We start from the raw sequence: 14457 nt of genomic DNA, 5'->3' as shown, positions 1-14457 counted from the left end.
GTCGATCGGACTTGGCCAAGCACCTTGTCCGCATCCTCAGGCCTCAGTAACTGAAACTCATCCAATAAAACTGGACCAGGCGGTGCTCTGAACGCCTCTACCAATGGAACTGCATTAATGGTTGTGTCCAATTCATGACGAATCTGAGCGACTTTATCCTCAAAGTGCCTCACAAACTCGTCACAGCGTGCTACCAAGGGTTCCACCATCTCTCTCCCTGGCCCAGAATGTAACAGGCCGCGAACCACTCGGAAAAGCTCCGCCGGACGACACTGAGAAGATGCAATGCTGGTGGAAAAGAACTGCCTCTTTGCCACCCTCACCGCCACAGAGTAGGCTCGATAGTGGGCTCTTACCTGTGTTCGGTCAGACTCAGCACAAGTTTTCCTCCACCTGCGTTCTAGCCGTCTCCCCTCTTGCTTCATTGCCCTCATATAACACATCTGGAGGGCACCAGGTTGGGGAATGTTTGCCATTTTGATTTTCTGTTTGTTTCCTGATGGCCGCTGGTTATGTTTTACTTATATTGTATGGTTATATTTTTAAATTATGGGTTTAATCTCATATACTGCATGAATATGTTTTACATGACAGGCATATAAAAATGTTTTTAAATACTTAAATAAAATTTATTAACTGCCCAGGACAAAATAGATCTATTAATTTTAATTTAACTCATACTATTTTATTTTTACATGTCTTTGAGACACTTAGAACCTTTTATGGACAACCAATCATGAATCGTATTTTTTATTTTCATGTTGGTTGTTGATTGGACTTATCAAAGACTTGCTGAAATATGCCCTGTAGCATACAAAATATTGGTCTGTTTTTAAAGTGTACTAGAATATTATTGTGAGGTGGGGAAAGAAACAATTTATCCATTTAATAAAAGATATTGTAGGGACAATAATTCTAGGGACATTGAAGGATGCAAGGAGTTTCACAAAATAAATCCACATTTACTCCAAACGATTTTCTCCCGGTCTGGCTAGAAACTGATCTTTGATCCTGCAAATGCTGGACTGAAAATCCAAATTATTAGTCTACAGCCTTTAAAAGGCCTTCAATTAACCTCACAGAGAGAGGCACAAGATTCCTAATTAAACTGGCAGCAATCTTCATAAAAGCAGTGCAGTCCCATGAAGCATCTATAGGATCTTTGATTAATACATCTGTGTTGGGTGGGGTAGGGGTGGATTTGTTTTAATGGTGTCAGCTGCATTTATAAGACTAGCAAACCCATCATGTTATTACAGTTTTCATTTTATGTACTCTTGCACTAGTTCTGCTGTTGGATTTTGTAGCTGCTGAATATTGTCCATATGCCCTTTAATTTGCTGACTTGTAAGAAAGGGGGAATGACAAAAAAAGATGCCTCACAAGACTAGAATGTATCACACAGTGACAACCTAGTGATTATTTGGGAAGAGCTATAAATAAATACACAGCTGAAGACAACGTGAACAACACCAGTGAGCCTAGGAGACATGGATGTGTGTGACATTCCCCCATGTAACACTGGTTTTAAGAGGGACTGCCAGAGGAAGGTTACATGCATCTGTATGTAATGTCTAATTTGGCTCTAATGTATCACAGAAAGGCTCAACATTTATTTATTTATTTATTTACTTACTTACTTACTTACTTATTTGACATGTATCCTGCCTTTCCACACAAAAATGGTACTCAAGGTGGCTGACAATAATAAGACTAAGACTCAAACAAAAATTAAAATCATAGTAAAAACAAATAAATTAATAGCACAATTAAAAACAGAACAATAAAAGAAATAAAATGCTCCAAAACAATAAAAAAAACTTCAGCAACAGGCCAGCTTACATGCCAAAGGCACGCCTGAATAAAAACATCTTTGTTATGGTTTTTGAAAATGTTATTAAAGTTGTTCACACTTGCAGAGCCAAAGGCAGTGGCCACAACTGAACATGTATGGCTTCATGCACTGGCAATCTTTCAGGGCCAAAACAAACATTACTTTCAATCCGTATCTAGCAGCTAGGTCTTCTTCTTTTTTCATTTTTACCTAAGAGTAGGTGCAGGGCCCCCCAGTTCAGACTGGGACACTAGAATGGGTGGTAGGGGCCTTTTAAGATCTGGATTGAGCCCCTGGATTGTGTTTACTGTAGAATAAACATGAGAAAAAAGACATAGCTGCTAGATACAGATTTAAAGTAAAGTCGGTTATGTCCCTCAGTCAGGGGAGAATGATTACTAATGTTTGTGGCTCCCCTCAGACTTCACATGACAAAGTGTCCCAGTAAAAACTGTCCTAATTATAGTAAGATAATACGCGTCTGTATCCTGGGCACTGCTAGCACATAAACAATTTATAGGACAAGAGCCTCTTGTTGAGGGTGAAAGAGGAGAGTGCAAAAGCTGGTTTGAAACTCAACATTAAAAAAACGAAGATCATGTCATCTGGCCCTATCACTTCCTGGCATATAGAAGGGGAAGAAATGGAAGCAGTGACAGATTTTACTTTCTTGGGCTCCAAGATCACCGCAGACGGTGACTGTAGCCATGAAATTAAAAGACGCTTGCTCCTTGGGAGGAAAGCTATGGCAAACCTAGACAGCATAGTAAGAAGCAGAGACATCACCTTGCCGACAAAGGTCCGTCTAATCAAAGCTATGGTTTTCCCAGTAGTAATGTATGGCTGTGAGAGCTGGACTATAAGGAAGGCTGAGCGCCGAAGAATTGATGCTTTCAAACTGTGGTGCTGGAGAAGACTCTTACGAGTCCCCTGGACTGCAAGGAGGTCAAATCAGTCCATCCTAAAGGAAATCAACCCTGAGTGCTCATTGGAAGGACAGATACTGAAGCTGAAGCTCCAATATTTTGGCCACCTAATGCGAAGAGAAAACTCCCTGGAAAAGACCCTGATGCTGGGAAAGACTGAAGGCAAAAGGAGAAGGGGACGGCAGAGGATGAGATGGCTAGATAGCATCACGGATGCAATGAATATGAACTTGAGCACGCTCCGGGAGAGAGCGCAGGACAGGAAGGCCTGGCGTGCTATGGTCCATGGGGTCACGAAGAGTCGGACACGACTGAATGACTGAACAACAACAAATTAATCTATTCCCCTGCCACCCCCATCATGGTGACACTTATACAGGAACGTAGGACATGGCCTTATACTGAGTCCGACCATTGGTCCATCTAGCCCAGTATTGTTGACACTGACTGCATGGCAGGGTCAACCATAGCTCACAAAGAAAATATTGAAAATCTTTTTCTAATTTGCAGCCGTTTTTGTCCATTGAAGACATATTTCCATGTATTTTCCAGTGACTCTCGATATACCTGGACTACCTTTTGTAAGGTTTTGTGAAGTCTGACTTTCTCCAGGCATTTGGCAAGCTTACTGCATGAGAGGTGCAGCAGAACATTGTCTCTCACTCCTTGGCTGGGAAGACTGCAATAAAATTCTAAGCCATAAATGTGTTCTATTCCAAGGCATAATGAGCTGCAGCAATGTAGCTTGGAGGTGATGAAGAAGCAAATCTTTATTGCTTGGGTCTGTAGCTAAAGGGACTGATGCAGACAACTAAGATGTTGAAAATTACTGCACTGTTTCTAATCCTGGTTCCATTTCTAGTATCCAGGAGCAGTAGGGAAACCAATAAAACTTCACAACTACAGCGTTAGTCATAAAATGACCAACAGCCTTTATGTTGGGGAGAAAAATGGAACTACAGTTACTATCGTTATTTTTTTATTATTAAACTTGAGAAAAGTAGTAATATTCTACCTGTGTTCTCCTTTGCCATTTCACTTCCATGAATTCCTTACGTGAATAACTTTAGAGGGTTTGTGAATTAATGTTCATACTAGTTTACAAAGAGAAAGAAAGCCTCTCTCTCTAGTCATTTCCACAAGACTGTGGGGCAGACAAGAATGTCCCTTAATAACATGGGCTAATTTTCTTTTGTTACTGTTCTCATTTCAGGGTCAATGGATCCAAAGGACTTCCTGAGGGAAGCACAGATAATGAAGAATCTGAGACACCCGAAGCTTATACAGCTGTATGCTGTTTGCACTTTAGAGGATCCAATTTATATTATTACAGAACTGATGAGACATGGGAGTCTGCTAGAATACCTCCAAAGTTAGTAGGAAACATTTCATTTGGGAATGTTGTGTGCAGATGAGCAGCTCAATAAACTCTGATTGGTTATGAAAGCTGTATTGAGTGATTGATGAGGAAGACAACAACCTACAGTCATCAACTGTAGATAGCAAGAGCTATCCTTATTTCTTATGTATGGAACCTGCACTAAGAATGTATAAATGCATTGTGAAGAGGATGCAATGTTTTGCTTGCCCTGTCTTTTACAGTACGTGGATATTCTATCACAGAAGGTCTGTAAAGTGCATAGAGGTTTAAGCAGTATTGATTGACTGATTAATGTGCAGCAGATTTAAAATAATTAACAGGAAAGGATCTGTGGGAAAACCAATGGCCAATTTGGTATTTGCATTTTATATCCTGTCTATATTTTTGTCTTCCTTCCTTCCTCCATTCTGTCATAGCAATAACCCTGTGTGGTAGTCTAGGTTGAGAGCTTCTGGCTGGCCCAAGGTCATCCAGTAAGTTTCCTGGCTAAGCAGGGATTTGAACCCAGGTCTTCTTGGCCTATGTCCAGTTCTCACATGATTGCTCACATGTTAACTCTATTAACACTTGAAAATGTCCCTGTCATCACATCAAGCAGTCAATACATGAAAAGAGGTGATGTCAGTGAAGCCCTTTCTTTGTGCTATGTACAAAGGTCTTTCACTGGTACGTCCTTGTGAATGGTATGGCTTGGAGGTTTGTTAAACAGTCCTGCGAGAATCACTATAGTACTGTGTGCCCTTACCTTACCACTGAGTAAGCATAACCAGCCACTACAAATGTAAGATTAGGAAGAAGCACCTCCAAAGTATAGGGTTAGCCCTTAGGGAGGCCTTGCCTTGGCCGCTCTTATTTTACATATGAAGGAGTTACTTTCTCATCTGTTTTATCAGAGGTGTGCATTGTCTTCATAAAACAGGCATGAGAGATGGCCTTGCAAATTACAGAAGAGTATTTGTGCTAGCAAAAAAATGAAAATGAAAACAAAATGTCTATGAGTAAGGATGTTTAGGAGTAGGTGTCAGCATAGTCCTATGCATGTCTTCTCAGAAGTAAGTCCCACTGAGTTCAGTGAGATTTACTCCCAGGGAAGTGTGTGTAGGATTGACACTAGATGAGAGCTGGGGAATCTGTGGATCTCCAAATGTTGTTGGACTCCACTTCCCATCAGCCCCAGCCAGACTGGCCAATGGTGAGGAATGATGAGAGTAGTAGTTCATAAACATTTGGAAGGCCACAGTTTCCACAGATCTGAACTAGATTAATTATAAATATTGAAAATCAAAATCCACACTTTAGGATAAAATACATTTAGGGTGCAATCCTATCGGGATAGGCAACCTCCTCCAAACTCAGAGGCGACCGCCTATCCAATGCAGGGTAGGAGCAGCACAGAGGGGATCTTCCCCTCCATGCTTCAGCCGCCCTACATTCATGGCTAGACAGCCGATTTCAGCTGTCTAGCCATGGGAAGTTGGAGTGTGTGTGTGGGGGGGGATGCCAGATGACACATAGGAAGTGTCAGAAAGGCACATCCGCCCGCCCCGCCCCCAGGAATGCCCCATTTTCGCTGCTCCACGCTCATCTTAGGAGTGCGGAGTGCGGGGCTGATCTGCACTGCCTCGAGGCAGCACAGGAGTGGGTGGAGGTCGCTTTTCAGGAAACCGACCTTGGAGTGCAGGCTCCGAGGTTGGTTCCTGGGAACCAACCTATCCTATGGCCATCTAGCCGCCGACTAGGGGCCATAGGATTGTGCTCTTAAAAAGGTGTATTTTAGTGTAAAATGCATTAATGCAAATTTTCACGTGGTTAAAAAATAATTTGCAGATTGATGGGGAAACAGGATGGAAAGGACTTATGAATAAATACATGGAAAACTGACATGGAGCAGAAATAGACTGATCTATCCATCTTTAACAGAACCCCAGACAGAATTTTAAATAGTGGACTTGTCCAGGACAAAAATAGGAAATCTGGCCAGCCTATTTTTGAAGGGGGACATTTGCATTCCAACACCCTCATTCAAAGCTAGCCCCATCTTTATTGAGGGCAGCTTGAGAATCTCCAAACAGAAAAAATCAGAATTAAATACACTTTTCATTTATGTTTTCACATGTGAATCCGTTTAAAAACAAAAGTGAAATAATATAGTGAAGCTGCTAGAAAGTCATGCTGGTATATGGGTTCGAGGGAAATTTAACATTCATGTTTGTAGACAATGAATGTCACAGCAGTGCACACACATCCTGCAACCCCACAGAAAAGCCCATGAAATCGCATTAGCAATGCTATGAAATACATGAATTTACTCATGTGCTTTATAGTCTGGGCACCCCCCAAACACCCTTATTTTGTGGTTATGAAGAAATTATTCATGAGAAAGCAGAGGAGGAACAAGTATTTTGGATGGCGGTGGCCCATGGAGGTTTATCATCCTTCCAGGAGTTACCTCCGCTGGGTATAATGGATCAAACTCCATCATATTTTTTTGCTTAACAAATAATAATTTGCATTTCTGGGTGAAACAAATTGCCATAGAAAAGATATAGTAGTAGATGTAAAGTTGCAGGTTGTTCTAATAACAAAATATTAGAACAAATACTCTGAATTAGATAATAGGTGTCAAGGTGGTCTTATGCAGGTTTCAGACGGTGGTGGAGTTCTTGCCTTACATCATAGAGCATGTGGAATACAAACCTTAACAGTCGATGTGCAGCCCAATCTTATCCATATTTATTCATAAGCAAGTCCCAAGGAAGTGTGCATATTGTTAATAGCATTCCTAAGTGATGCTAAGATTGTTTTAGGCTACAATCCTATATACAGTTACCTGGGCTGATGCCAGTGAACTTAATGAGACTTAATTCTGAGTAGACATATGATTGTGCTGTTATAGTCTTACCATTTTGGCTTGAGATCTGTCACTTGTAAAGCCAGACAGAAAGTATGAAAGAGGCATTCTTCAAATGGGCATTCTAGTTAATGTAACTTTTTAAATTTTACCGACAGATACAGAAAATACAGAACCAGATTTAGCATCGCTTGTTAAAATAGGTCCAGACTGATTATCATAATTAGTCATTCTTTATTTGTGTCCCTGTTTCCACCAGATTGTGCTGGGTGCAGCTTGCATAGTAAATGAATAACAGCAATAAATGTAACAGTTCAAAACAGAGTGTAAACAATTGCAAATATGACAGGTTGGATGTTTGTCATTTAGGGAAACTATGGGTCTGCAAGTGACCATCCTATATTGGCTGCTGTTTATCAGTTGTTTAATCAGTACTAATCTTTTAGTTTGTGATTTTAATCCTTGACTTGGTTTTCTGAAATCACACTGCCATCTTTATCAATGAGCTCTCTCAAGGCTAGGAGAGTCTCTCTCCCCCAGCCACCCCCATTTCTACAAGTTATGTTTGTTCTTTACAGATGATGGTGGTTTGAGGATCCACTTGCCCCAACAGGTGGACATGGCAGCTCAAGTTGCCTCAGGAATGGCTTATCTTGAGTCTCAGAACTACATCCATCGTGATTTGGCAGCCAGAAATGTCCTTGTTGGTGAACACAACGTTTACAAAGTGGCAGATTTTGGACTTGCACGGGTTTTTAAGGTAGTCTGGAGTAGTATATTTCTCAAAATTATTGTCTTAAGATATTTAGATATATTAAGAATATGTTTGGGATCCATAATCGTCATGCAAGGATATACAGAGTTAAGTTATGGAAATTCATGCCCTTGGGTGTAGTGAAGTCTACTAGGCACAGTACCTGAGAATATTCAGAGGCAGTACTCATATTCAATGCCCATATTTAGAGGCAATATACCTCTTGTTACCTAATTCTGGGAACAAACAGCAGTGGCTGCCCATCACCGTTAACCTTGGTTGTGATGTTTCCAGGGGCTGCTTGCTGGCTGTCGCTGGAGGCATGGCTTCAACAAAGTGTATTGAAAGAATCAAGGAGTATTGAAGGAGAGCTGTATATTCTGTAAAGCAGTATGGAACTTTTATTTTTATCCAGGGATGAACATATATTCTATGTTGCAAACTCAAAATTTTAGAAAGTTAATAGATTTGTTTCAAAATTGGTCTGTAAAATTAAGGAAATAAAATAACTATATGAATTTTGCACCAGCATCTACAGGTGTCATTTAAAAACTTATGCACATCATACAGTAGCCCCAAGGATTAGAGGTAGGTGCAATAAAAATCTGAGGAAATGAGTCTTATGGAGGAAGCAGACTAACCTCAGCAAACCTCAATTACAAGTAAATAATTCTCCATTTATTATCCAGTATCTGTCAGCTTACTCTGCCTAAATTAATTGGTACCACTTTGAACCAATATATTAATTTAAATCTCTGGGAGTCTGCATTTTTTAGCCCTGGAACTGTTTAACTGATGATTATCAAAGTCAATGGCCCTTTGGTATGAGCAATTAATCACAAAACAAAGGTTCCTGAATGCATTAGCTCTTGCTGTCACTTTGTCTTCTTACTGAAGGCCAGACATGAGTCCTGTGCCTCTGGTGCCAACAGGAGGCTTGCACTGCTGTCATTTCCAAATTCAGGATGCACAGTGATAGGCCGCAATTAATCATAGGCATTTCAATATTGCATGTACACTTGGCAAAACAAGGCTTAGGGATGAATGAACAGAACTTCTATCTGCCTGGCACTGATTGTCAAAGAACATCTCTAAAATCCCATTGATTTAAAGGTTTACAATGAACAAGCAATTTCAATATGTTGGTATTAGGTTTATAACCTGCATTATCCACCTCCCTTCTCAAAAAGCAGGCAACAGCTTTGTAAAAATAGTAAAAAAGCTTGTGACTTGGATCTTATACCCACTTAAATGGGAGTGAGCCACTGAACTCAACAGGACTTACATATGAGTAGATATGTATAGGATTCTGCTGTAAAGAAAGTTTGTGTAAGGAGAATTAACCATCTTCTCCTTCTCCCAACATTCATGTATACCACATCCCACATTTTTGAGAGGGGCCAACCTTCCAGAGCCTTTGAGGAGGGGGTGGGTAGCAGGTGGCTGAAGTGGAGAGGAAGGGATGGGAAACTTCCCTCTGTGAACTTCCTAAAATTAAGTTAACTTAGGATCCAATTTATTTTATTTTATTAAATTTATTAATTGCCCATCTGGCTAGTCACCCAGCCACTCTGGGCGATGTACAAAGCATATAATAAAACAGTTTAAAACAATGAAATTCTACAATAAAAACATTTTCTAAAATTCCCTAACCCACCCCAAATGCCTGCCTGAACAACCGCGTTTTTAATGCACGACGGAAGATCATTAAAGAGGGGGCATGGCAGAGTTCCCTAGGGAGGGAGTTCCACAGAGTGGGGGCCACCACAGAAAAGGCCCTCTCCCTCATCCCCACCAGTCTAGCTGTCCTGGCTGATGGGACAGAGAGAAGGCCATCCGAGGCTGATCTTGTTAAGCGGCCTGTCTGGTGTTGCTGGATGCGCTTCTTAAGATAGGCTGGGCCGGAACCATATAGGGTTTTAAAGGTCAAAACCAACACCTTGAATTTGGCCTGGAAAACAACTGGTAACCAGTGCAACTCCTTCAGCACTGGAGTGATGTGATCTCGCTGGCAGCTGCCTTTAATCAGGCGAGCTGTGGTGTTCTTTACCAGCTGCAGCTTCCGAACCACCTTCAAGGGTAACCACACGTAGAGCGCATTACAGTAGTCTAAACGAGAGGAGACCAGGGCATGTACTACCGATGGGAGCAGATGGTCGGGAAGGTAGGGGCGCAGCTGTCGTTATCAGATGGAGTTGATACAGCGCTGTCCGGCTCACAGCTGCCACCTGAGCCTCCATGGAGAGCTGGGACTCCAAAATGACCCCCAGGCTGCGGACCTGGTCTTTCAAGGGTAGCTGTACCCCTCTTGACACCAGTTCAACATCCCCCAGCCTCCTCTTGTCTCCCACCAAAAGTACCTTGGTCTTGTCAGGGTTCAGCTTCAGCTTATTCCTCCCCATCCAGCCACTCACCATCTCCAGACATTTGGACAGGGATTCTAAGGCCAACCTTGGTAAAGATTTGAACAAGAGGTAGAGCTGCCTGTCATCCGCATATTGATGACACCACACCCCAAACCTCCTGATGATAGCCCCCAGCGGCTTCACATAGATGTTAAATAGCATCGGGGAGAGGATGGAACCCTGTGGCACCCCACAAGTGAGTGACCACGGGTCTGACACCACCTCTCCCAGTGCTACCCTCTGGTACCTGCCGGAGAGGAAGGACCGGAACCACCACAATACGGTGTCGCCAATGCCCAACCCCTCCAGGCAGTCCAGGAGGATACCATGGTCAACGGTATCAAAAGCTGCTGAGAGGTCAAGGAGAACAAGGAAGGAGCATTCACCCCTATCCAGAGGCCTCCTCATATCATCGACCAAGGCGACCAAGGCCGTTTCTGTCCCATGCCCAAGCCTGAAGCCCGACTGAAATGGGGGCCCCCCTCAAGGGGGGCGTTCACCACCACCCTGATCCCCTCACCCAGCCTCTCTCCACAGCTCATAATGAGCCAAGATAGGCAAGGATGAAGTAAGAAGGTGGTCGGCTTTACAGATGAAAGCACCTTGTCCACTTCATCAGAAGGAAGAAGCTGGAACCGATCCCACAGAACTGGTTTGCCACAAGCCGCCTCTCGCTCACTAACTGTATCCACAGCACACGGAATAACACTCCTAATCCAAGTCATAGTCTCCTTAAGAATATATTGCAAATATGTCCCAAAACTTCTTTATTACCGCCTTGTATTACTACCTATTACCATCCTCACATACCTTATTATCAAAGGTGATATTGGGCCTATTGTGCTATAATGCAGTTTTTGCCTCAGTGAGTACATCCATCAAATGTTTTGCTTTGATGATAGCTTCGGTTGTCTGAGACATCGGAGTGACAAACATTAGAAGTCCCTCCCTGACATTCTTGTGCCATTTTGAGTGCTTCTCTTTCCAACCCCTTTCCTGATTTTCCTTTTCTGAGGTCATGCTACTGCTTTCCTTATGCGGCAGTAGGAATATAGCACAACTTTAGTATGAGCAAAAGCACTAGTTCTTTGAGTAATAGTGCTTTAGGGCTAATTCTTAGAAGTCACGATGCAACCAAGGGGAAGATATAGTCTTTTAATTAGGAAGTTGAAAAATGTTTTAAAATGCATTTCAAATTCTAACAGGGAAAGCAATCCTGTGGCCCCTAGACAGGGTCTGGGGGGGCACAGGATAGTTCAGATTGCTGGATCTGAGGTTGGAGACAGTGCTCCGACCTTGGACCAGGAGTCCGAGCTCCCCTCCCCCTTGTAGCCGGCATGGAGAGAACCGCGCCAGCTGCCTCTCCAAGCTCATAAAGGTGACCTTGGAGAGGACAGAAAGAGGGCAATTCTGTGGGTGGGGAGGGGAGAGGACTGGGGAAGTGGGGATCCGAGCTCTCCCCAGCCTTCCCCCCACCTTCTTCCCTCCTGCTCCACAGAGCCCTAGCTAGATGGGTAAAAACGCCCATTTAGCAAAAATGCAGAGCAGGAGAAGCGCAGAGATGACAACTGTGCATAGGATGCCCACCAGCCTCTGAGTTCGGATACTGATGGACATCTAGATAGGAATGTGGCCTAAGACAGTTAAGTAAGATAATTTATGCTTAAGCTAAAAAACTATCATAGATATGACACTGCACATTCCCCTTCCCCCAAATCTACCTGATAGATAGGCAGCTCTTGAAGGAATGCAATTCTATAAATTCAGGCCTTATATTATGACATTGGGTTTTTTTTGGTTTTTTTTGTATGCAATAGCTAGAAAATGAAAATGTATATGAAGCCAAACATGAAACAAAGCTACCTGTGAAGTGGACAGCTCCCGAAGCCATCCGCTCGAATAAGTTTAGCATTAAATCTGATGTCTGGTCATTTGGAATACTCCTTTTTGAAATAATCACATATGGAAAGATGCCTTATGCAGGTGAGTACTTTGATTGAAAATAATATCTTCAATACATTTCTTTGATGGGCCTTGCTAGTCTTTTTTTCAGCTGGTTGGAAGGTCTGGTAACAATTTGAAATTCAGTGTGTGGAATAAACACTTTTGTATGACCCACATTTTGTGGCTTGGTACGTAATGCACAGCAAGTGAATGAGATGGCCACCTCAGGCAGCAGATACTGAGGGGTGGGGAGTGGCAATGAGGTATTGGAAGACAGAGCTGTCTGTGCTACATGGGTCCCCTAAATTTGCCATCAGGTACAGTGGAGAACCCTGTCTTGTCTCTTGGTGTTTGAAGGGTCAGCTGCCAGTCTAGCTGGCAACTTACGTGGAATGGATGGTGGGTGGGCATCCTGTCTTTCGCTTCACATAGCAAAATGTCTTGGGCTGGCCTTTATAGAAGCCTATTGAGTTGAGAAGCCTCTAAAGCCAATTGACTCCAGTCTTCCATAATTGCTTAGCTGGATCCATTTCAGTTTTTCTGCTGTTTCTTAGCCAATTAGCCATACTCCTAGGCTAATAATATTCTCTACTAGAAAGGCAGTAAGAGAGTTCAAGAAGTTGATTCCCTGTCAACACAAATATATTAGAAAGAATGAAGTGGAAGCTTCTACAAGAGAATACATCACTGAAGGATGATGTTTGTAGAATCACTACTTACTTACTTACTTATTTATTTAAAGTATGGATTATCACTTTGCAAGTGCTTCATTGTCAGACTTTTAAAACTATATTACAGGTTTGATGGGCTTTCAAGTACTCCAGAAACTGGATCAAGGATATAGAATCCCCCAACCAGCTAACTGTCCTCAAGAGCTGTATAACATCATGCTACAATGCTGGAATGTTGAACCCAAAGATCGACCAACCTTTGAAACATTGCATTGGAGTCTGGAAGATTATTATGACATGGATTCTGCATCCTATGCAGATGCAAACACTTTCATACAATGAACAACAACATTTTCCTACTGTTAATTTCACTGAAAATGACCCTCCCCCCCAAAACACTATCCCTTTAACAAATATGTTCCTTTATCTTTAAGTGTCACCCAGTAAAATATATATTCTCTCTCTCTCTCTCTCTCTCACACACACACACACACACGACTCATCTGTGTATATAAGTCCAACATCTTCAGTCCACTTCATGCATTAGGAACATTGGAAGCTGCCCTGTACTGAGTCAGACAGACCATTGCTCCATCTAACCCAGTATTGTCAACACTGACTGGCACTCCAGGATTTCAGGTTGGATTCTTTTCTAGCCCTACCTTGGGATACCTGGGATTGAATCTGGGACCTTCTACAGGCAAAGCAGGTGCTCTACCCCTGAGTTATGGCCCTTGTTTGAAGCAGACTCTTGTCTATGAGAGCAATATGTTTCTTAGGTTGCCACCAGCTACATCTGTCTAGGACTGTGACTTCTCTGCAGTTTTCACCCAAGTAATTGTAAGATCAATTTAACCTCAAAACAGACAAATGAGGAGGTTAAAATAGTGATGAATCTTAAGGAATGCATGCTTATCAAAATATGTGACAATACACCAAGATCTTGATGGCAGTAGTTTGTCTTGTAAGATTAAGCAAACTGAAACCGGCAGAATTTTTATCTTTTTGCTGTACGATGATGTTACTCTTCTATTTATTATTTAAACAGGAGATGGCAAAGAACACAAATCATAAACAGATCGATGCTGCACAATAGGCATTGCAACACTGCACTTTTTATATATAGGACTGGGTTATTTGTTACTCTCCAGATTCCACTGCTTATCTGCTAAATCCCATCAGTTGGTTATTATGGAGGAATTTGATTGCTGTTGTGCACAGCAGGACCTGTGCAAAAATATTTTTTCTTTCCTGTTCTTTCTCTAAATACCCCGTGGCTACAATTTTGGCAACACTGCACTAAAGGTCTTTGTTATACATGGAGTGGATGGATATTTGCTTCAGAGAAAAATGATGGTACATGTTGAAAAAAATATTCGCATTCTGTAGAAATAAAGTGATTCTTAAAAGAGGGTCTGTATTGTGTTCAGATGATGAGCTAAAGCTGATAATGCAAAGGGTAACAAACATTTGTTTTTGCTATTCACATATTATAAAACTGTAGATGTGGCCCTGCCATGTACCCCTGCAGTACAACCTCTCTTCATGTTAGAAGGACATGAGAGGGGTTCTATTTTGTGTTCCTTTTGAGCAGTGATTTGCAACACTACAAATGAAGTACAACTCTACCCATCGATTCCTCAGATATGGATTTCTGCTTTAATTTGTCTGAAAATGGAATGTGTTTTATC

The 14457-nt window shown here is 42.0% G+C and overlaps 1 protein-coding gene across 1 annotated transcript in view; it reads left to right on the top strand.

Moving 5' to 3' along the window:
- Window positions 1–14182, top strand: part of FRK (fyn related Src family tyrosine kinase) — a 60908-nt gene extending 46726 nt beyond the window's left edge. Inside the window, exons 5-8 of the mRNA XM_084827349.1 lie at window positions 3974–4132; window positions 7571–7752; window positions 11969–12134; window positions 12894–14182. Coding sequence (XP_084683475.1) covers window positions 3974–4132; window positions 7571–7752; window positions 11969–12134; window positions 12894–13108 — 722 coding nt within the window. The 3' untranslated portion in view covers window positions 13109–14182. The remainder of the gene's footprint in view (window positions 1–3973; window positions 4133–7570; window positions 7753–11968; window positions 12135–12893) is intronic.
- Window positions 14183–14457: the final 275 nt, after the last annotated feature.

Source organism: Heloderma suspectum, chromosome 1, assembly GCF_057233095.1.
Source record: "Heloderma suspectum isolate Gila_16-S chromosome 1, 16-S_ref, whole genome shotgun sequence".
NCBI classification, from domain to species: domain Eukaryota; kingdom Metazoa; phylum Chordata; class Lepidosauria; order Squamata; family Helodermatidae; genus Heloderma; species Heloderma suspectum.
The sequence above is the reverse complement of the archived record's forward strand: the minus strand, read 5'-3'. Positions and strand labels throughout refer to the sequence as shown.